The following is a 23,684-nucleotide window of genomic DNA, read 5'->3' as shown; positions in this document are numbered from 1 at the left end:
GTTAGAAGTTTAAAGTTGCTGGGCAGGGAAGAGAAAAAATTCCACTCTCGGTAACTCCTTCCTCATCTTCTAAGGCAGGTCTCTTTTCCTGGTATCAGTTTTATGTGTTGTTGCCTTTTGGATTACTGTTACGCGCACATACACACCCCTACGATAAAGCTCATACAGTAATAGCTTTTACTACAGAAAATTTTAGACATTAAGATGTGAGTAACGGCTTTCCCGTTCTCTCTCTGGTTACAAGAATTACCAGTGGGAAAATGTTCCAAGTTAGTCTGAAAGATTTGTCAGTAGGTGTTTGTGTCTTATTCATACGAAGTTAGATTGATTCTAGTCTTTTGCTAGATGAACCTCCTTTTGGTAGTTCCAGCACTTACATGATTTTCTTTGGAAAGGAAATGGAACGTGCAACTATATTACCTATTTCTCCAGCACAACTCCTTGAAATTTAAGTTAAACTGTCCTGATTTTTAGAATGACTGAACTCCTGAATATACTAGTGAAACTGGAATAGTAGTATGTATTTTCATCTTAATGAGGCTGGTTCATTTGCCCTGAGTGCCTAAATATTGATTTAGGAATCAAATTTTAGATACTGTTTGAAAATGTATTCTCCACAGTTGAAAATGCATGGTGACTTTTATTTCAGTTTTTCATAAATAACACTATTTTTCTTCAAGGTGACAGTTGTACCCCCGAACGCCAAGAAACTTTTTTGTTATAGATGACACTTGGGGAGCACATAAATATATACTTGTAATTTGGGTATCTCGTTTTTCTGGGTACCTAGAAGACTCCTTGAGTACTTAGTAGTGTTTAAGCACTGACAGAATTTGCAAAAAGGTAGTTGTGTGACTGGGTGATTGAATGTACTGTGCAGTCACATACTTAGCAGGAATGATCAAATCTAGTTTTTGAAACATAGCTAGATTTAAGCAAGATACTTTGAAGCACCTTTTAAAATAACAAGTATGGAGCATGCACTGTAGCAGAATAACTGTGTTCCGTAAACTGACAGAACAGCTGAACTATGGACAATCCTGTGCAAGCAGTGGTGGTACAGACCAGTAGAGGGAGGCATGTTCTTGTGATAATATTTTTTTTCTGTTCATTTACAAAAGGAAATAGGAGTCTGGAGGTTGGAGAATGGAAAAGAGGAAGTAAAAACGCCTTTATTGCTCATATTTGAACACTATTCTCACATAGCTGCTAACGTGCAATATCAAGTGAGTTTTGAGCTGTTTCCTCCTTGGGAGATTTACTAAGACTCAGGTAGTGAAAGTGAGATTAAAGCCTTCAAGACTCATAAAGCATATGACCCTAGCAGAGCTGTTGTACAATTGGGTCAAGTAGCTATCTCAGTTTGTCCATACAATACAAATAATTGGCAATCCTGACCATAATTAAAAAGGAATTGTTGTGGATCTGTGTTTCCTTCCAACTTGTTTTCAGGGCATTCTGTAGTCTCAAAGTCTAACTTCTGTTATCTCAGAATTACTTTCAAGATAGGATCTTATTAGCTGTTGATGCAATACCTATTATAAACTTTTGGACTAAATGCTTGACAATGGAATTTGGTTTTATCTTCTGTTTTGGAAGTTGGTGTAAAATCCTGCTCTGATTCCTCATCATAACTCTCTAAAATATCATTGCATATTTCATCTTCAGAGTAATTCATGTCTTACAGTACATTTTCAATAATCTCCTCTATTAGTTATAGAAAAAGTTGGCTCTCTGTCCTAGCTTTGAACAGCCCATGGAACTCGTGTGTGAAAACAAATGAACTTCCTGGAATGTCCCTGAGAAGCAGATGCCATGAACTTCCTTTTCCAGTAAGTCCTTGTGAATTAACTAGCTCTGCTAACAGCAATTCAAATGCTTCCATGAAGTCAGTTTTGTAATAGCATGGATTACATTTGTCCATATATTGTCAAGGAAAATTGGCCAAGTAACTCCATGCCTTCTGTACAGTGAGAGTTGCAGGATGAAGTGAGCGCCGTGACAGAGAAGTCAAAGCATGCAACCATCTACCAGTTAAGCATGATGGGAGAACACAAAGAAGGAGCCAGATTCTTTTCAGTTGTGTCAAGTGGCAGGGGAAGAGGCAACGGGCACAAATTACAACACAAGGAATTCCATAACATAAGAAACATAAGATTTTTTTTTTTTTTTTATGGTGAGGGTGCTCAAACACAGGAGCAGCTTGCCCCAAGAGGTTGTGGAGTCTCCACTCTTGGAGATATCCAAAATTTGACTGAACACAGCCCTGAGCAACCTGTTGTAGAGGGCTTGGACTGGATATTTTGGCTCAGAGCATTGGCTCAGAGGTGCCAGCCAGCTTCAGCCAACCTGAGCTGCCATCCATGGTCTGAGCAACGAGCGTTTTCATTCCAGCTCCCTGCTTCTCCACAGGTGGCCAGCAAAATCCCTAAAGGCTCCACAGAGTACAGGCACCAAGAAAGCTACATTTGGGTCTGGGATTTTACAGGTTCCACAGATCATGTAGCCAGCAAATCACAGGAACTCACCACAATGATATTTATTACTGCTTCTTTAGTTTCCCAAAATAATCCTTGTGATGAGTGCTGGGTTTATTTCAGATAACCACATGCTGTGATCCACCTGTTCATGTTTGTGACCAGGTATATGGACATAGGGAGTCCAAATTTTGCTTCTGTAGGAAACCAGTAGAAGGTCTGCCTTGATAGAAGAACATGCTGCTCTTATGACGTTCTTTAGCTAGACTCTAGGATAAAAGTTGTTCTCTAACTAAGTATATACATGGATAAATGTTTGGACAAATTCATGGATGATTAGTCTAAAAAGAAGTACTGAAGAAAACAGGCAAGGCTGTGCCCTCTGACTTCCCTGATATATGGAATCATGTTCAGATGCAGAGGAACGTGAGGGGCACTCATGCAGTGGGCAGCAGATGGTGATGGGACTCTCCCTGGGTGGCATCTGTGCCAGACACTGTCTGTGACAGGCTACTGCACTGGATGGGCCTTTGGTCTCAGCCAAGAGGGAATTTCTTCTGTTCTTAAATATTGCCATGCTGTTGAGTCTCAGAACAGCAAATGCATATGCCTGTATGTTTCGTGTTTATTGATGCAAAAGAAACTTGTCCAAACTGGCCCTTTATCATTATCATTTCAACCATTGCGCTTGAGAAGCTGTCCAGAACTTTCACTGTCACAACTAGAAATAGAAGCCAACCTTCTGGGTAACCATTTCCCCCAAAATGAGAATATTCACACTCTCTGTTTAGTGATGGCCACTAGTCTGATTTAAAAAAAAAGAAAAAAAAAAAAAAAAGGGGGGGGGGAGAAAGAAGTATTAACATCTAATCAGGTCAATCAACCTGGCTTCTAATTACAAGCATGTAGTACATTATAGAGTATGCACAGCTTTCGTCAGTCACTTATCAGCTTAACCTGTGTTATCAGCTCTGTTATTGCAGTTGCAGTCATGCTAGCTGTTACAGCCCAAGAACTGGAGAGAAAAAAATGTAATAGCAGAAGCCTAACAGTCACATGCAACTATGACAAAAATGAGGCCCCAGAGGCACTGCAGCATTGACTGGTGAAATTCAGCCCTGATGTCTCTTCTCCACAGTGGAGCTGTGGTGAAAACACCTCGGAAGGGTCAATAAAAGCCGATGAACCAAGAAGTGAGCTGCTGGAGCACAACCACCCGAGCAAGGAGCTGTGTATAAACAGCTAAAGGGAAAATGCTCAAGACAAATAGAATTTACTTTAAATTCTCATCTCTGCTGAAGCTGCTGTGGCTTGGAGCCTTGCGCAGGCCAGGATGCACAGCTTGGAGCTGGGCTGGCCTGACGCATTTCAGGACAGTCCTCCTGCTGCAGTACCAAGGGTGTGATTGAGACCTTTCTTAAAGGAGCTCAGGGCATTCACTCCCCCTAGGAGGGAGCTGGGTTTGGCTCTCTTAATTATCTGAGAAGATTTGAGCTCATTTTATTGCTTTCTTGGAGCTCCTCCAAGCTTCAGGCTGTGCCGAGGTGGGGGTGTTTGCACTACTCCTTTTTGAGCTTATTGCTCTGCAGGAAAGCCAACGGGTTGCTCTCCCCTGTAGGACAGGTGTAGGTGTTAGGAGCAGGGCTCCTGCAGTAAATAAGTTGTCTTGTGAGCAAAAGAACTTAGAAGGTGTGGTTTCTGCTAATGCCTGTCCCTGCGTCCAGTCCTTGGGACTTTACCTGGGTGACTCTTTTCCCCCTCCCCGTTTCTGACTTCAGCACTCTTCCCAGCACAAGCCCGTGGTCCTTTTCGCTTCCTTGTTACTTGACACAGCAAACCTCGCTTTTCCACGTGCTGTTCTCTCCCTGGGACGGAGGCAGAAGCAAGCTGGCAGTCCGGAGAGCGCACGGTTGCCGAGCCTCGTGTCTCACCTTGCTCCAGGGCGCAGGGCACCTCACTGCGATTTCTAGCTTCCAACCCGCTGCTAATTCTAGAAAACTTGTGGGAAGCTTCTCCTACATGTCTGCAAGCTCAATTTGGCTGAAAGTGGGCATTGCTGTAGATAAGCAGGAAAAATTTTAAAGGGGAAGAGATGGGTGTGAGGGCGGATAGCAAACAATGATTGCATAGCTTATTTCCTTTGTAAACCAAACCAAAAACAAAAGAAGCACCTTCAGATTTTGGAGCTGATCTAAGTACCAACTGATTAGATGTTTCCAGAATACACTTTGGACCCAAATTTTACTAGGTTTCTTTTGGGATAGGCCATTTGTTTCTTTTAAAATTCCCATTGAAATTTAATATCCATTGAAATTTACTACCACACCATTCGTCAGGCTTTCTAACCGGGGATACAGGGTCTTTACAGGAAAAAAATGATCTCTGCAGAAAAAAAAATCTTACACCTTATGAAATTGGTGAGAGTTTTTCCATTGATTTCATTAGACTCTAAACTCTGTGCTTTGCGTGTGGAAATATTGAGTCAGCAACATTACAACAGTCTGTGCCCCTCTCTTGCAGATGCAGTTATTGTTATCTCACTTAGAAATTAATCTTAAATATTATAATACTGATATTTTTAGAAATGGTCTCAGCTTACATATGTCAACTTGCTTTTCACAGTCAATGTTTTTGGTTAAAATCTGCTGCTGCTCTATGTGTTGAGTTGGTGAAGCATAAAGTGATCATTACATGAAAGTGCATTACTATGTGCATCCCACTAAAGAGTGAAAATGCTCATTAGGAAAGACCGGAATTACAAACCTTACTTGTCTACAGCTATAACATATGTAAATATAATTGTTTGCATATTTATGAATCTTGTTTGTTTCACATTAGGAAAACAGTTTGCCTGTAGTGGGTTGCCTTCACTGTGCCATGTCCTTCAAGCCATGGCCAGGCTGCCTTAGCTCAGAACTCAGCTTAGTAATGGGCAAAGGGGAAATCAGGAAAAAAAAATCTGTAGTTTAAAATTTCTCCTATCTAAAGGAGAGGAAGATGTGGAAAGAAACATATGGTGGAAGGCACCACTGAGACTAAGCCAACATGCCAAGCCTCCTTTCTCACAGGCCGGGAGGAGCAGTGCCTCTAGCTCCAAATTTTGCAGTTCAGGCTGGTCAGGCTTTGAAGTCACATGCCAAAATAAATCTTAGCAAAAAAGATATGTAATATAACAAATCATTTAGTCTCAAACTGATCTTTGATTCAGATGGTTCAACAGCACTCCTGGGACGGAAGCGAATGCTGGTCGCTTCTGGCTGCGAGCCACCCCGGCCGCTCTGGTTCCTGCCGCTGAGCAGCCGGCGTAGGAGCTGTGCGCTCTCGCCGCCCCCCGAGCCGTGCACGAGCAGCTAAGCACTGAAAACCTAAACCTCGCGCATCTCCCCAGAGATTGCTTTTTCCCTTCCTGACTTTTGCGTGTGCTCAGGGGCTTGCGTCCTCCCCACCGGCACATCAAGGCTACTGGCAAAGTTCCCTGACATTACTGGGGCCACTGAAGTTTGTCACCACTTACACCCTAATTACGCTGGCAGCTGAGCTGTAACACTTGTGTGATCTTAAAAGCTCCTGTCCAGAGAGTTGCTGTGTTTGGCTCTCTGACGTGTAAACAAGGATGTCAGGACAGCTGGAATCGTGGTTAAACTTTCCCTGTTGAACTTAGTGAAGGCTTTTTGCAGAAATCTGTGAGGATTTGGTGGGAATGACATATGAAGTGAATCTAGACACACTTGTACCTTGGATAACAGAAGTCCCTTACACATGTGCTACTGATTTTTGTGGGTAGGTGGAAACTGGGCCAGTACAAATCCAAAAAGAGCAAACATTTTGAGTTTTACTCATTTTTTCCCCAAAAGGCTAAATGGCAATATTTTCTGCTTTTGAGAATGTGTTCAGGCTTCTAGTCATCTGATGCTCCTCATTTGGTCAACTGCACTACATGCGTTGCATGGAAAATCTCGGTCCCCAGGCTGGATGGGCAGCTCCCCAACCCACTGCGGAGGGAAGGAAGCCACTGATTCATGGAAACTTCACTGCCACTGAACGACCACCGCTGAATCAACAAGCCCAAGGATCAGCCGCTGGCATTTGAGCGTGCTCATTGACATGTGAAGCCAAAACAGATGGAAAGCACATGGTTTCCTAGAAGCTTTGGCTTTTCTTGAATGCTTATAAAATTTTTTTTCAGAGGAACTCTCAGTGCTTTCCTTGCTAGAGGCTCCTTGCCGTCACCGGTGGGAAATGCCTTTATCTTCACTTTTATTTGCTTACAGCTCCCAGTTACTGCCTGTCTCTCTTTATCGTCCAGTTCCCTTTGAAATGGAAGGTGGAAAATGTAATTTAATGAAATCACAAGGTGGTTTGATGGGAAGAAGCATGCCTGTGACCTTTGGTCAGTGTGTGAGCACCTGTCCCTGGTGTATCTCCCGCCACAGCTGACAGCGCTCTAACTCTGTTCCCTGGGGTAGGAGAGGGCACATCCAGCACTGTCGTAACAATTGGTCCCTCTGTGCCAGAAATGCTTAAAACAGTGTTTGCCTCCCTGGCACCAGGGACTCTTGCGCACATCTCGCCAGCCGAGTGAAAGTGTTTGGTTCCAGCGTACAACGCGATCTGACGCACTTTTCTTTCCGCTTCCAGTAGGCAGAGAGTTGTACGCTGGAGTTTCCAAGTTGCGTTAGAGCCAAACGACTTCTCAGATTCATAGTGAAGCTTAGCTGGAACGGGCAACCCTCTGTGGTATCTTCTGCCTGTGGCCACAAGAATCACCACAGGTTTTCCTGAAAGTTCTTAAAATGTTCAGGCAGGACTTAGGAAGGTTTCCAGCCTTTCTGTCTCCTCTGCCTTGGACCTGACCTCTTCATAAGGCAGCTAAGGGCCACAAGTGCCATTCTCATATCTCATTTTTGTCCAGGTGGGTTAAATCTTGGCATGCTTTAGCCCAAACAGTTGCCTACTCTGGAGCAAGTCAGCTCCTCAAGACCTTTCCATCATAGTCCAAGGCTGTGAGCTATCTTTGGATTAGAAGATGCTACATCTGTTGTCTTTAATTCATGATTCAGAGTAATATTTGTCCATGAATTTTTGTGCTGTGTCACTCAGTCTTGAGTTTCATTTTAGGGCTCTTATTTTTGATTGCTTTTTCCATGTTTATAAGTGCTTCTCTTTTCCATTTCATTATTCAGTGGAGAAGGCCCAGAGACACAACTCAGACCCATACGCAGCTCGTGGAAGCTTCAGTGCCTGGTCTTGTAACACTTTGCCCTAATGGAGGAGATTTTGTGTATTCTTGTGAGATTTCTTGTGTTCCTGTGAGCTTTCCTCCAAAGAGATAAATTCAGAACTGGGTGTTTGAATGAGAGCTAAACTCAGTTTTAAAGGGCATGAACATACATTTCAGCTTGTGGTTTTTGCAATAAGAATAGCAAGCTAGTTTAAGCTATGGGTCTGTCATCAGCAAAGTGCCCGGAGTGGTCTGTCCTGACATTAAAGGCAATATTTAGCATGCAGATTTTTCACCTTGGAAAAAAAATGCTTAAACATTTACTTAAGTAAGATAAAGCCTCAGATAATGATAGGAGCCATCCCTATAGAAGTCAGCGCCAGCATTCCCAGGATTTCACTTTGTTTATCTGAAAGTCATGGCCTGCTTTTGAACTTCTCAGAGCTTCCACAAATAGCCATGGGGGAAAAAATGAAAAGAAAAATTATGCAGCCTAATTTTTTTAATAATAAAAGATCTTTTAAGGTTAAACAAAGATCAGATCTGGGCAAGAAATTCCTGTATGCTATACTTCTTACAGATCTTATCTTAAATCTTATTACAGATTTAATTCTGCTTCTAATTTTGTGGAAGTCTATTAATGCTGTTATCCTGCCATTTTCATATCTGTAGTCATCATGGACTACAGTGTTTTAATTTCTGGAACTTTTAGAAAGCTCTTTCAAAAAAATTGTGGTAGCAATATGTTGTTGTACTACTTACAGACCCCCAAATGCCTGGCCTGTTTCTCCACTGCAACATGGACTTTCTCCAAACTAGAAAATGCCTGTGTTCAATGTAAAGAGGAAAAAAGAAGAAAAAAACTCTCAGCTTTTCTCTTGCCTTGTCCTTGCCTGGCTTCCTAGGGGAAGTGACTACTTTGATATGCTATCCAATATGCCCCTTTTCTATTGTGAATTACAGGTAATTGAACTGAAAGTCATTAGCCAAACTATATTTTTCTAAGATGAGTAAAGGGTACACTTCATGATGGCTGCAGATTTATTTACAAATTATGATTCTGGAAGATTTTGAATGTCCAGAAAGTTCTTAATGTTAGAGATGTAGCTTAAAATAGGTATAAATTGTATTCTTTTCTAAAACATACCCATTTTAACTACAGCCAGTGTGTGTGTCTTGTGCTCGGGCACACTTCCATTGCAGCCGCGCAGCACCGGTGCAGAGCTGCTTGTGCTGGGATGTGCGAGGAGCGCAAGAGCCTGCAGCAAGGTCGCTTCCCCGCCATCCCAAGCAAGATGGATTTATGTGGAAGGGCTCACTTATCAGCAGGCATATTCACTTTTTCTCCAATACAAATGCTAGACTTCCTTCGCTTTGCTAGCCTCACCCAAACTGTGAGCGAACTTTCTGGTTGTGCCTTCTGGTTGCTTACTTGGTTCTTTTCAGGGGCATGGAAATACTGCCTGAGCAAGGAGTCAGAAACTTGCTACTGAATTAACTACGCAGCAGCAAAATGTCTGTAACCACACTGAGAGCCTTTGTGGCTTGTTACCACGCTCTGTGCTGCTGCATGGTGAAAGGTTTAGTCTCCGTGTTGGTGAGATTGCCAAATGTGTTGTGGACTTTTTGTCAGCAGGCTCTGGTTGGACAGCGTGCACATTTCTCAACAGCTGCCAAAGAGCATTGGAGTTATTTATTGCTGCCCAGAGCTAGACTGGAACTGATGAAAAGTTGTGTCCCAACAGGGTCCCCTGCGATCCCCCTCAGGGTCTGTTCCCTGGCCTCCTGCCTGCTGCAGGAACGCGTTCATACGCAGCAAGGAGCTGCAGCTTTCACGTCTGCACTGCTGGTGTCACTTTATTACCATCATGTTATAAACTGGTAATGTATATAGGGGTAGGAGACTGTGGCTAAAGCATCACATTCAAAATCCCCAGAACCATAAAGTTTTGCATCCTGATGATGATGTGTTTTTTGTCTCCAGTTCCTCTCTTTGTGAAAATGCCAAAGCTAAACATCCCTAAAGCTCTGAAGGCATTCAAAACTGCGTGGTTTGGCTCATGTCCATTGTATAAAGCTTGGTTAGGTTTTCAGAGCCTTGCTGTTCCCTGTACCTCCGTGGAACAGGTTTCAGAATTAAAACATGTCTCTCTGATTACTTACAGGTATATTTCTTACTATATCTAGGCATGTTACTATTGAAGTAAGTTGTCTGCTTACACGTGGCATGAGAACATGAGAAACTTGTTTAGATTAGGACAAAAAGGTTTGCTTAGTGAGCTTTGCATATTAAGCAATATTGATCTTTAGCAAATTGCTTCATCTGTTCTTTGTTACTTGCTTTGTATTCTGCTATTTCAGCAGCAAAACCAAGTTCTGATCTCACTGAACTACTGAGCTATGAAAATCCCACCAGTTTCTGTGCTGGTATCCCTGCAGATTTATCTTGTCAGTATTATACACAAAAATAAGAGTGCTATTTGTCACAAGACTCATATATTTGGCAGAAGACTGGGTGTCAGCAGAAGTGAAACAAAAGTAAGGATGGATAATTTCTGTATATTGAGTCACATTTTCTGTTTATTAACTGAAAAAACCCTTCTTCTATCCTTAGCCTATTCAGTGTTCTCTCATCAAAATAGCCTAAACATCCACATTTTTGCTTAACCATGCCTAGGTTATGAACTACTTGCCTGCCTCTTCCAGGACATCACTATGATAAGAACTAGGCTATAATCCTGGAAAGCTGTGAATATGTGATACATAGGAGTGTCATGGTATCGTGTGATACATAGGAGTGATGGTATCAAGTGATGCAAAGTGATGCAAAAGGCAAAGCCGCTATTGTCTTTGGGGTAGTCATAATTCTGCTCCATGGCAGAATTTATGCCATAAATAAACGAATGCTTGCAAGATTGGACCTTGTTCATGTGGAGTCGTGCAGGTCTCTCCAGTTAGCTATAGCACCCAGCCAGCTGCTCAAGGGACAGAACAGATTTTTTTTTTTTAATAAACTTGCTTTAAGGGGAATCTTTGAATATATAACCTTTGAAGTTGTGCTATGCTGCAGGTTTTGCTACTTTCTGTTGTTCCGAACAGTACAAAGATGAGTACTGTGAGCTACGCCAGAGGAAGGCCTGGTGTAGCAGTGTGTCTCTGTGACACTTGGTAAACGGCACATATCCCTTCTGTATGATCAGAGAATTTCTCCTGATTTCTCCACAGACACAGAGCAGAGGAAATATTTTTAGGAGTGTAGTGGCAAACTATCAAGGGTTAGAGACATAATGAAGCACCTCAGGCTGTCTCCCCTTTTGCCTTTATTTTTGCTTGGTTTCAGGTTTCCATTTTTCCCTTTACAGAATTTTCACGAGGATCAGAAGAACTGCTACTACCAAAGACCGTCTTTGTCCCGAAGCAATGAATTTAGTGAGATTAGAGCTTTGTACAGTTTTGCTGCTCTGGAATCGTTTGCAGCTCTCAGGCCCTGCCGGGGCTGCGTCTCCAAGGGGCTGCATGTCCATGTTGGGAGCTTTAGGTTAATCTGGAGGTGTGAAAGTTTTCAGATTGTGACTATGTTGCAGCTTTTCTCTAGCAGCAAACTCTCTTTGCAACCAAAAATTGCAGTTCGCAGACATTAACTAGGGTGCACACTGGATCTGCTTCAGATCTTTCTTGGGGTTTTTCTCTGAACGTGTTCCTCCTCTTTTGATGAATTTCTGATTCAGCCTCTTGGGCAGAGGGTCCTGAACCCATCCTGCCAGGCAGCTTGCTCGGCGGGGCAGACAGCAGCACAGCGTGCTGTGTTTGAATCCCTTGCTCCCAGGTAGTCATTCACATCTGCACCAACTCCCATCACATCCCCACGAATTGAGTTAGATTGCATAACATTTGGTGTCCTGCATTGGGCACAGGTGTAGATGAAGGAAAATGTGTGCCACAGAAAACAACCTCTCTTAGATCTACACCGAGTTATCAGTTATCAGCTGCACAGGTTCAGGCTCAGCCAGAAGCCTGTATTAAAAACTAAGCAGTGCCAACTCCTATTAGAAAGAGTTTGACTCATTGTGTGCACCGATTTTGTTCATGAATGCATAGGCAGCAGCAGACTAATCACTGCACAGGAATAATCCTATTTAAATTATGGCTCCTCTCCAGAAACCCAACTTGCACATGGTGAAGCATGGTCATTTGGAGATGTATTTCAGTGATTCCTAATGCTGGGGGCACTTCCTGTGGAGCTCTCTGTCAGGAAAGTGGCTTTATGCAGAAGAGGAGCTTGAAATGTCCTTCCTTCTCTTGTTATTTTCATTTATTGCCTCAAATACTCCCATAAGGATCTACATCATGGTCACGTTTGTACGTGCACTGATCCTGCAAGCATTCTAAACTGAGCTGCAGGACCCGTGGCAAAAATGTGTGCAAGAAAAGAAGACCTCTGAATGCAAAGTGCCTGTCCAAAAAGTAACTGCAGAGCCCTGAAGAAATGTGAATTTGCTTTGCAAGCTGCATAGGTCAAATAATAATTAATTACACAAACACAATTAACATGTAAATAGAAAAAGGAGTATTTGGTTGAAGTGGCAGTTTTACAACGCATGTTCAATAACACTGAGAACAACAGCCAACGAGTTAGCACGGCTAAGCTGGTACTCGATAAACTAATTGCAGGCAGGACTGATAGCACATGTTGCTGAGTGCTCAGTAAATATTAACTCTATGGTGCAAAGTGGGCTGGGTTATGGTTGGTCGCTGGGTGCTGGTGTTGGTGGTGCTGTGCTGTGGGGCTGCTGTGTGGCTGGCCCATCCGGGGGTTCCTGCAGGCCAGCTGGGAGCCCTGGTGCTCAGTTCCCATGGGGAAAACTGGGACAAACCTCAGGAGGTGATCTAGAGGGTGATCTACCACCCTGGGAGGTGATGCAGGGGGGCAATCCATCATCACTGGGAGTCGGGATGGGGGGTGATCCAGCACCCCTGTGAGCTGACTGGAGGCAATCCACTGCCCTTGAGAAGTGATCCAGGGGGTGACCCACTGCCTCTGGGAGGTGATCTGGTGGGATGGTCCCTTGCCTTCGACAATGCGGGGGACCATCCACCAGCCTTAGGAGGTGATCTGGAGACTGACACACCGCACCTGCGAGGTGATCCAGGGGGTGAACCACTGCCCCGGGAGACGATCTGGGGAGGCGATCCACTACTCCCGGGAGGTGGTCCGGGAGGGGCGGTAGACCTATTGCCCTTGGAAGGCGACCGGCGGGCGGCCGGGAGGCGATCCGGGAGGCTGCTCCATTGCCCCGGGGGGCGACCCGGGGAGGCGACGCCTCGCCGCCGGGGGCGGTCAGGCGGAGGTGTTGCCCGGGGGTAGCGCTGGCGGAGAGCCGCCCTCCCGGGAGGAGACGGGGCGCTGCCCGCCCGGGCCGCTGCGGCGGGGGCGGCCCCGCTCCGCTCCTCCCCGTGGGCGGCGGCGGGCCGAGCCGATTTAGGCGGCGGCGCGGCGCGGCGCCGGGCGCGGGATGGCGGCGGGGGCGGCGCTGCTGGCGCTGGGCGCGCTGCTGTGCGCGGCGGCCGCGCCGGGCCCCGGCGGGGCGGCCGCGGCCGTGTGGACCGCGTGGGTGAACGTGTCGTGGGAGGGCGGCGCGGGCGGCAACCGGAGCGGCTGGGAGGCGAGCGAGAGCGGCCTGTACGGGCAGGACTCGCCGCTGCAGGCGGCCGCGGGGGTGCTGGTGCTGCCCGACGGCCGCGACGCCTTCAACGCCTGCAGCGCCCTCACCAACTTCAGCGCGGCGCCCGGCGGCGGCGGGGCGGACTGGCTCGCCCTCATCCAGCGCGGCGGCGGCTGCACCTTCGCCGAGAAGATCCGGCTGGCGGCGGCGCGCGGTGCCGCCGCCGCCGTCATCTACAACTACCGCGGCACCGGCAACGACGTGCTGCCCATGTCCCACGCCGGTGAGCGGGGCGCCGGGCGGGCGGCGGAGAGCGGGCCGGGGGCGGCGGCGCCGGGAGCGGGGCGCGGGGGCTCGGCGCGCCTCGCCCCGCTCCTGGGGCTGGGGGGCGCCGACCCGCCGGCGAGCCCCCAGATCCCTGCTGCGGCGCGGCGCCTGGGAGCGCAGCCTTCCCTTTTGTCTGAACGGTGCCGGCTGGGAGAACCAGGCTCGCCCGGGATTCACCTATAGCTCATGCAGTCCTTATTAAGCATATTCAGCTTTGACACTGAACAGGAGGCTGGGGTTTATTTGACTTGCCTGCTGTACCAGTATTAGCACGAGAATTTCTGCTTAGACTAGTCAGTCTTGCTTGTTCAAGGTGCCGCTAATGTTGAATTTTCTTTGATTAATGAGTAACAAAGTTTGATAGCTGGAAAAGCTATTGTGGGTTGAAACAGAGCAGGAGCTGCTTGAGTTTTCTTGCTGGGATATGCAGGGGGGTGAAGGCAGGTCTGGTGGCTCTGGCCGCGACTTGTTTGGGTTTTCAGCACATCTAGTTGATCTATTTAACTTTGCACGCAGTTAGGTGTTTTTTTTTTTTTTTTTTTTTAAGGCCAATAAAGCTTGTGTGGGTTAGATTTTGGCTTTGAAACAGGCTGTTTTCCCCACCCTTGGACATAGGCTTTTTCCCATGTCCCACACACTAACCAGCTCTGAAATAGGCAGAGGAAGGTATTGATTTGCTCTTCCAAAGGTCATTTTGGCCAGGCAAAGTGCCGTTTCCAGTGTGAGTGGCTAAAGCCCTCTTAAAGGGTATCTCCATTTTGCAGTGGCTGATGGAGTTTCTATTCTCTTGCTGTAAAAAGCTTCCTACTTGCCAGCAGGGTTTTTTCCCAAACTGCCCATCTTTCAAATTGAATTCTCTCAATATGAAGAATAGGTTCCATATTTGTGATAGGGCAAAATGAACTTTTTTTTGATAGTTTATGTCCAGTCCTTGGCTGTTGGATTAATGTGCACTCACCTAATGTATCTGTGTTTTGCTAAGTGAAAACACAGCAAAACACTGTGGGTTTCCCTGCTTTGGGAAGCCAGGTCTTGACAGAAGTGGAACAGCAAGAATGAATAGTGAGTCACCTTAAACCTTAGACTGATTTGAAAAATAATTATATATGTACAGCCATACACCTTACAGTGGATGAGGAAGACTTCTGTCTTAGAAGTGGAGATAAATGAGACAAAGGAAACAGGACAAAGGAAAACTCTTGAGCTTCGTTGTGTGAATGAGCAGTGGGACTCTGTACTCAGCTTTAAGAATTTAAAACATACAATCTGGATAGGCTCTGACCCATGAGGCAGAGCTTTTTTATGTAACAAAATGACCTGCTGACAAATGCTGTTGAGCTCTGGCTAGAGTTGGGTAAGTCCCTCCTGCTAAACTGACAGCAGCATCTCTGCCTGAGCCCTCTTCATTGTAGGATTGTATAATCCAGCAGGTCTGGGAGAGGAGCTCTTTTTGCACTGCTGACCTCAGTAGGTTTATGTCCCCCTAGCTGCTTAGCCAGCTGGGCGAGGAGAAGACCTACAGCATCTGTCTTAAGCTTCCTAGCAGCCTCCTCTTGTTGAAGGGAGCCATCTGTTCTCTGCGGGGTCTGCTCAGATCAGAGCTGCCTCCTTTCCCATGCTGTGCTTGAGCTTTATGCTATGTTCTGATGGCTCTAGCTATTCTGATCATCCTACATGATTGGTTGCAGGCCCAAAGGTATGTTCCAACCAGAATGTTGATAAAAAGGAGAGTGACTTGAAGATGACTTTCTGTCAAACTGCTCATTCATCTGTGTGACTCCTTATCAAGTCCTAGCACAGTCTGGCTCTGTTGGTTAAAGCATGGTGCTGCTAATGCCAAGGTCGTGAGTTCAATCCCCATACGGGGTTATGCTGAGGGTTGGACTAGATGATCTCCAGAGGTCCCTTCCAACCTTATGATTCTATGAAGTGTAAAGCTGAAACTTACGGGGCTAAACTTGCTGCTGCTGTTCCTATTCCATGTCCTTTTTTTTTGTCCATTACTGTCTTTCTTGTTACACCTTCATTTTTCTTTCCTTCCTTGGACTTGTATCTTTTCCTGTTGTTGCAGTGGACCTTCATGCCCCCTTCTCACTTCAACAGCAGTGCTCTTCCTTCTGCTTATGTGGCTTTACCCAAATGCTCTGTTCCACTCCTTGAGGAGTGCAGAGCCTCTGTGGCCTGTGGTTCTCCAGTGAAACTTGACAGTATTGCAGGCTTTCAACATAGCAAGGCCAAGAGGAAGCAGGCAACAAGTAATCAGTCTTGCGAAGTCCATGATTTTCCTTGTATAAGGCTGACAAGGGGTACTGCCATAGTCTGAGCTCAAATGTAGGAGATAAGAGCTGGTTGGATTGCCTTTCTCTGCACTGCACTGTTTTGGATATATCTCCTCCTCTGGCCTCTGGCGGTGGTGCTGGATGCTCCAGTTTTTCCAGAGGCCGTGGGGGAGAGAGTCCTTCTAGTGAAAGAACAGCTTTTGTGCAACTACAGCTCCTGCCATTTCTGTAACGGCTGTAGCTCTGCTAACGGTGAACTTGGTCTGTATTTCCTAACTGACTTCATTTCCCCTTTAACTGGGTCATTGTACAGTGTTGCATATGATGCCTCCTCCTGCCTGTGCTTTGGCAGCTAGCATGTTCCTCCTTTGTACAGCATGGGGTGGGAGCCCTCATCTGCCTGACAGAAAAGGAAAATCCCTGTTGGTGGGCTTTGAATGTACAGCACAATATACTTGATTTGCTTTTCTTTGTGGAATTTCTGTAGCAACAGAACACCTAGGTTTTTAATAGAAGCTTTTCTAGAAGTCTAGTGTGCTCTTTTCCATGAGTGTCAAACTTACCTTTTGAAGAAACTTTTTATTTAAAGACTCAAATGTGTCTGCAATTGAAAGTAGTGTTTGTCCTAGTCATCCTGCTTAGAGACATTTCTGCTGTTATGATATGTTTAGTCTGATGAATTCTTTATTGCTTTTATCTGTCTTCTGTGTGGAAACTTTTTGGAATGCCAACTTACTAAAGAACTGCCAATCAAAACAGCAGAATACAATAAATAGCCAAATCAGATATGATCAAATCCTGCTTAATCCCTTCTAACACGTAGAATGTCAAGCATCTAACAGAGTCCAAAGTAATATTTGCTTAGTAATTTTATAAGCACAAAACCTTATCAATTAGCAAACTTTAGTTTTAATTGTGCTCATTTTAAAAAGATGGTACCTCTCTGTGGCAGGCTGAACAGAGTTTCAAAGTACAATTCTGTGTGCTTATAATTGCACTTCTCTAATCTATATTGACCTTCTGAAAAAGACATTTGATTGGAGAAAAACAGCAGTGTGTGTTGGGGGGGAGGAAAAGGGACACAATAAGAGTTTTTTTGTTGTTTTTTTGTTTGTTTTGTTTTTTTTAAAAAGGTGGACCTTGACTTAATGCTGTTGAAAGTTTTTGGTGTCAGGGTACATGAATAGCTATGGAAGGTTCTTCAGCATTAAGTGCATCTCTAAAGTTGGCAAAGAAGAATTCCTTGCAGGTCAGCAAGTGGTTGGGATTATTTCTTTTGCTTTTCTCCTCGTGTGCCTTGAGCGAGCCAGCACTTCATCTACAGGGCTATGTTCTGGGGGAACAGAGCTGGATAATTCTGACTAAAAAGTAACAGTAGCAGTGTGTCCCAGGCTAACAAGATTAAGAAGGACCTAATTCCAGTCTAAACTTGCATAAATGCATGAAAGGGTTAGGAAAAGGTTAAATATGTAGCACTGCCACTTAAAACTTGTTCTGCAAGAATTCCAGAAAGGTGAAGACTAATAAGCATATGCATAGAAGAAACAGCATATGGCAAAAGAGTGTAATTGTGCTCTGCTCAAACTTTGTATGAATTCAGCATGATCTTTAAAAACAAAGTAAAACTATGTCATGATATTAAAAGGCTGATGTGATCTGTTAAACTGGTCCTGTGAAAGGGAAGGATTGAGATGAAATGGTAATCCCAAGGCGGGCTGTGCTTTGTAAATGTTGTATAAACAAATGACTGCTCTCCTTCACAGGGAATGAAGGCTTGCACTGAGAATATCCGGGGGGAGGAATGAAGATGCGTTTTCCTAAGACTGTTGCTCTCATGTCCCTCAACCACTGCTAGGTGCATCTCTACAGATTACTTAGCCCTTCCTACCAGCAGGACCTTATTTGGAATGGACTTGAATGAATCCATTGTGCCTGGACTGAATTTCTGTGGTACCTTGAGTTTGTACTTTGTAGCTAAGAATAGCTATTTGACATGTATTTATTGTACTTTGCCTTTGCCATGTGCTCCATTTGGTTCTCTTGGCTCCCTGGTATAACTAATTAAACTAATGTCACAGCTAAACTGGCATTCGGGTAACTGAACATGGTACACTAGTCTGATGGCCCTAATCTCGCAACCAAGGGGCATGGTGGGGGTATGGTAATTAGTTAGGGTTGCCTACAGAATAGACCAGTCCATGCTGCTGATCTCTGACCCTGCTTGTTTAGGTCTAGCTTGGGTACCTCTGCCATGGAAGACTGCAGGTTAGGCATCAGCCTTGAAGCAGACTGGAACAGGTCTGTTAAGTGTCCTTGCTCTTCGGGTTTGTTGAGCTGCTGAAATATGAAAGGATGAATTAAAATCTTAGTGGCAGCTGTGGTAGCAGAGGCTTCCTTATGGGGCACATGCAACCCTACAACAATGGTAGTGTGTGTTCACCTCCAGGCTTGAATGTGCCAAAGAGCAAACAGTGGCATAGCTATCGTCAGGCTCAGCGCTGTCCTAGTGTATCGATGTGACCTGTCTCTTTGCAGACTGATGCCTTGTGGTTTACACTGTGCTGACTTGCATTATTTACCATTAGCTTTCTCGAACTTGCTTGTTTCCAGTGAGTGCTTGGCTGCTGCCAGAATGTTGAGAGAAAGGACTATGAGCTGTGGACTCAATCTCACTTGCTAGAAAGAAAGATGAAACTTTAGTTGTGTAAGTGCCACTGACAAAAAAACATGAATGAGATGTGGGACAGCTCTCTTCACATCTTAATGCCCTTATTAAGATTACTGTCTTGGCTGATGTGTTTCATGTTTTCTCTGATTTCATGTTTTAAATGCTCTAAGAAGTGGGGCCTGGTAGCATTTATGTAAATGTCTTGAAAAGGCTCAGAAGGAAAAAGCTGGCAATTGGATTCATCTGGCAGATAATCGCTTTTTAACACTATTTAAACCAAACAGTGCAAATGGATTTCCAACTCCAGAATACACTTGGAACCTATGGCAGCTCCAGTGATATAAAAGCACATGTGGTCTTGACATGCTCCTAGTAAACACCCAACCTGTTTGGTAAAAGTTTTCCACACTTGCTAGTGTGTTACTTGCTAGCAACTGTTGCGTCTGATCTGAAGGCCAACCTGCAAAACAGTCTCCCTAAACAAGCAAGGGTGGTAGTACCCATGCAGTATAGTACTTATTGCTGCCGTGCTGGACCAAGCTTCCAGCTTGATTAAGACAAGTCTTTTATCTTCACCACTTGAAGTGTAACTTTGCAGATAATATAGAAATATAGTGTTGTTGAGACAGAATTTCTTACTTGGTAAAAGAGGAATGTGAAGGCTCCTGTCTGAGCATTGGGCTGAGGAAAAGATGAGTTACAAGCTACAGCTAGGGAGGAATTCTATTAACCAAAGATTAGTGTTCCCTCTTGTAGTCCTCTTAATAAATGTAGTGGTGATGAGGGCTGTAAACTGACCAAGGCAAAGTCACGTACGTGCTTACAGGCAAAGTGTGTGCTGTGTATATGAACTCTCCAAGATGTTTTCTCTTTGGCCCAATGTCATTACCTGTCAGGAGGTTTCTATTCTTTCTGTCCCCACCATCTTAGGATCTTCTAAGGCACTCTCATCTTTAAAGGGAAGGGGCATTATGGAGAAATGTACTTATTTTTCTTTTAGAAGCTCTCACTATTGCTGCCCACTTACAAGTACTCCTGCCAATTTCTGCAATGTTTTCTCAGTGCCCTGCTGTTGCATGTTTAGCTCTGAAGTTTGAAAGACTTGTACAATGAGAAGGAAGAGATCAGGCATAATGTCAACTGCCATGTAAAGCAAGCTGAAAATGTATTTAATTAAGTGTAGGTGATAGTGTGAGCAAGAAAACAGTTTAATCAAAAAATTGGAGTGGAGAGGCTTGTTGCTTTAAATACCAGATAGTAGCATGAAAGTAATTCTTTTATCTTTGCAACAGGTAATATTTGGGGTAGGTAAGAGAAGAGTACAAAGCAGGAGTAGGAAAGGAAGGGAGAGGACTATCTACATATCAGCTTATGCCGGCTGAAACTGCTCCTGTAACTATGACTTCAGTTGCCCTTCCCTCTTGCAAAGGGAAGAGCTTATCACACAGTGGATAGGGCATAGGGATGAAATTTCCTGCAACGGTGCCTGTAGTGAGTGCTGGGATAGGTGCTGTTCAATCAGATCTGCATTCCTGAAGAATCTTGCCATTGTGCGTGTGGATGAGAGCCATAATTTTCTTGTAAACTTTGTGCCATTTAATAAAGCAGAGCTAGAATGCAGGCTTCATGCTTTCACAGTACTTTTCTGAAACCAGGTGAAAGCCTTTTGTCTGTAGCATGATGGCATGATGCTGAAACGCAGTGGCTTTTGTGTGCAGTGCCGGCCTTTCCTCCAAGATGAATTGCACTGAGTCCATAATATCATCTCAGTGTGTGTACACTCTTAGTTTATTTTCCTTTCTCCTGTAACAGACACCAAACAAACTGGTACAATTGTTAACTACCAGGAATCCTGTACCTGTTACTATTTCAGCACAGTGAGATAAGTGGTATTCAAGATATCCAGGTCTAAAAAAAAAAAAAAAGTAAGAAACAAGACAGTATAACAAACATGATTCTTGCATGATTGTTTGGAGAGTCAACTGAAAATGGACTCCAATATGACCTATGTCTTTAAAATACAGGAGTTGTTGGATTGATCTCTTAGTGGCTTTTTGTTAATGTTCTGGGTTGGAGAGGTGTGTAGATGACTAATTAAAGAAGGGGAAATACTAGCCCCTTCTGACTAAGGTTGAAGGCACAGCTATTTCTGTGTTACAAACACCATATCACGTAGATAAAGACAAAGATCCAGCCACTGTCTTGACCCAGCCCGGGGTTTCTCTAAGTATTTCATCTCCCTAGAGTCTTCAGATAGTGATTATGCTGTGGATAAGGAGAACCTTTCTTTGAGAATTTATATTCAATTCAAAGTTAGCTTTTTGCTTTTCTGTTTGTGTGAGACAACTGAAATCAAAAGTGATTTTTCTTTTTCCCCTTCCCTGAGCATATGGCTTACATGGTGGTGAGCTAGAGTTTTAAAGAGCTGGAAAAAGGGTGGCAATGCATGATTGCCATGGCACTTGGAACAGTTTTTGTGTGGCTGCATTCTCTAAAGAAGTCTCTGCAAGATAATGCAAATTCTTTTTAAAAAAACCCTTCTTCCTGTAGTAGTTCTGTTCGAATGTAGTCTACTGTAGCAGAATGCCTGCAGCCTTTACTCTATTAATAATTACATTTTTCATTTCTGTCCTCTTAAAGCAATGACAGAAAACAGTTAATTGGTTCTCTTCTATATGGCTATTTAATTTCTTTGTAAAAAAAAAAAAAAAATCCCCCCCCCCTTTTTTTTTTTTAATACAGTTCACTCTGCCACTGCACTATTAAATGACTTCCAATCAGCTAGCTGTTTCTAGGCTGTCAGAAAGCTCCTTCTGCATGCAGAAATACAACACTTAACTTTTGGATAGTGTTACTGTACTTCTTCCCTCCTCTATATAGAGTGACTTGCTTAAAACTATTTATCTTATGTATTTAAAAAAAACGGTTGAATCCTGAGGAAAATTGAATGTCGGTTGGATGTTGGGTTAGAATATTATTGAAAGTGGATACATTTAACGTATTTTTGAGATACCAGCAAACTGTTCTGTCTTCATGGTGGTATAGCTAGTGCAGGACTAGGCAAGGCACAGAAGAGACTGGGCTTGTTCCCTGGGGAGTGGATGCCTGGGCTCCTGCTGCTGCTCAGTCAGTAGTTGCACAAGACACTCTCTATGAAGTGAAATAATACTGTCACTGGACGCTTAAAATTTGGCTCCACTTAAATGTGGTACAAAACTTCAGAATTCCATGAAGGGAATTCTAATGAACACCAATGAATCTGAAATTTGGATTTTGGGGAGGAGTGAGGGGGAATCTTTTTTTTTTTTTTTTTTATCGTGTTCTGAAGTAACTTATTACTGTGTTTCTGTGTTTTAATAACTACTTTCTTCAAAATGCCTGCAAAACAATTGCCTTCCTAAAATATTTCAGTTTTCACCAAACTGCATTGTAGTTAAGTTCATTACCAAAGGCAGTTGGAGGGGGTTTCCCACCAGGCTATTTTACAGCCTTCTCTTTGTGAGCAACAGAAGAAACATTACAGGCCTTTGCTATGCAAGAAAAGGTGCGCTTGAAGATTTACAGGACTTGCCCTAGGTTACACTTGCATCTTTAAGCTGAAATTAAACAGGCTTTTGTGGTTTAATTTAAGTTGGATTCGGTTAATTAAAACAAGTTTTAACAATACAAAATAGTTCCAATACTGAGCTCCATCTGAACAAGCTGAGGAACCAATTTTAAGTGAGGTTAGTGGAGCTGACTTGAACTCCAGGTTCTTGAGTTAGCTTCAGTGATGTGAAAAATGGTCAAACAACTGGAAGTTAATTATTCACCATAAAAAGCTTTGCCAGTGTCTCAAGTTTGACAAACATATACTGTATTTGTCAGTGTTATCTTGATTATTGCACAGAAAATATTTAATATTTCTCTTAGATTAAATTATGCTCTCTGTGGCATTAGATACTGAAGAGTAACAGCACTGGTATGTTCTTAGTCGGCTGTGGAGGAAGAGGATGTGTGCAGACTTCAAAACTGACTTTCCTAAGTCTCAAAGGCACATTGTGTCTTATATTTGGTTACTAGTATATTAAGAAGATCTTAAAATGTGCTGTTCCAGAAGCATGCAATGCCAGGAGCAGGCATCATGGTTAGCAGGCTAAGCCAGTGCTGGTTTCCTGGTTATAGAACTCAAGTGATGAATAAAAAATGTGGGAATGAAACCAAGATTCCTTAAATTCAAATGCCAAAAAAAAGTTTTTTTTTTTAAAGTAAACTTGTTTTCAGTAAGTTAATTAGCTGAGAAATTTATATATGTCCTTTATGACATGAAGGGTTGTGGTAACACAGCAAAGATGTTAATTACTGGAGAGTCTCCCTTTTCTCCCCTTTCCAGATTGTGATTTGCTTCTGTTAAATACAGAGTGAAATACGTAATGCAATTCACCCTGGAGAACACATTTCTATAACAACACCCTCTTTTCCTAAGGGAAAAGATTTGCCTACAAAAGCTACCTCAGAAGGAATGGTCATTATGAAAGCATGAATGGGTGAAGTTTAGTCAGAAGACTGCTTGTTTTGATGTGCTGATGCAGTAAGTGGCTCTCAACTGGAAATGCAGGACATTAGGACTAAATTTTATTTATGGTAAACTAGGTAGTATTCAGTTTTCATCCCAGATGAGGAAATCTGCCTGTTTTGTTTACACAAATAAATAGCAGCTGTTCTTGAAGGGCTGTCATGGTCTTCCCATGCAGGTGGGCCCCCCAGTAGCATATATTTCAAGTCAAAAACAGGAGGAAGTTCAGTGATGCCCATTGCAAGTCTCTCTGACAGGCAGAACTTCCTTTCAAGGCTATATACCATAGCTGTAGTCTCTGGGCTTTTAAGTCTTACTCTGCTCTAGCCATTCCACCTGGGGTGCTGGTAGCTCCTTTCTAAAGTTTTATTTTCTCTTTCTGAATCAGAGCAAGGGCTTTCATAGTATCATAGAATCACAGAATCAGTAAGGTTGGAAGGGACCTCTGGAGATCATCTAGTCCAACCTCCCTGCTCAGCAGGGTCACCTAGAGC

The 23,684-nt window shown here is 43.9% G+C and overlaps 1 protein-coding gene across 2 annotated transcripts in view; it reads left to right on the top strand.

Moving 5' to 3' along the window:
• Window positions 1–23,684, top strand: part of RNF128 (ring finger protein 128) — a 46,269-nt gene that overhangs the window by 2,985 nt on the left and 19,600 nt on the right. The window contains exon 1 of one of the 2 annotated variants that reach the window (XM_062584544.1): window positions 13,212–13,644. The exons of the other annotated variant lie outside the window; for it this stretch is intronic. Coding sequence (XP_062440528.1) covers window positions 13,212–13,644 — 433 coding nt within the window. Of the gene's footprint in view, window positions 1–13,211; window positions 13,645–23,684 lie in introns of those variants that run through there. 2 annotated transcript variants of the gene reach the window in all.

The sequence above is a fragment of the Rhea pennata genome, chromosome 11, assembly GCF_028389875.1.
Source record: "Rhea pennata isolate bPtePen1 chromosome 11, bPtePen1.pri, whole genome shotgun sequence".
NCBI lineage: Eukaryota > Metazoa > Chordata > Aves > Rheiformes > Rheidae > Rhea > Rhea pennata.
This window is presented reverse-complemented; position numbering and strand designations above follow the sequence as displayed.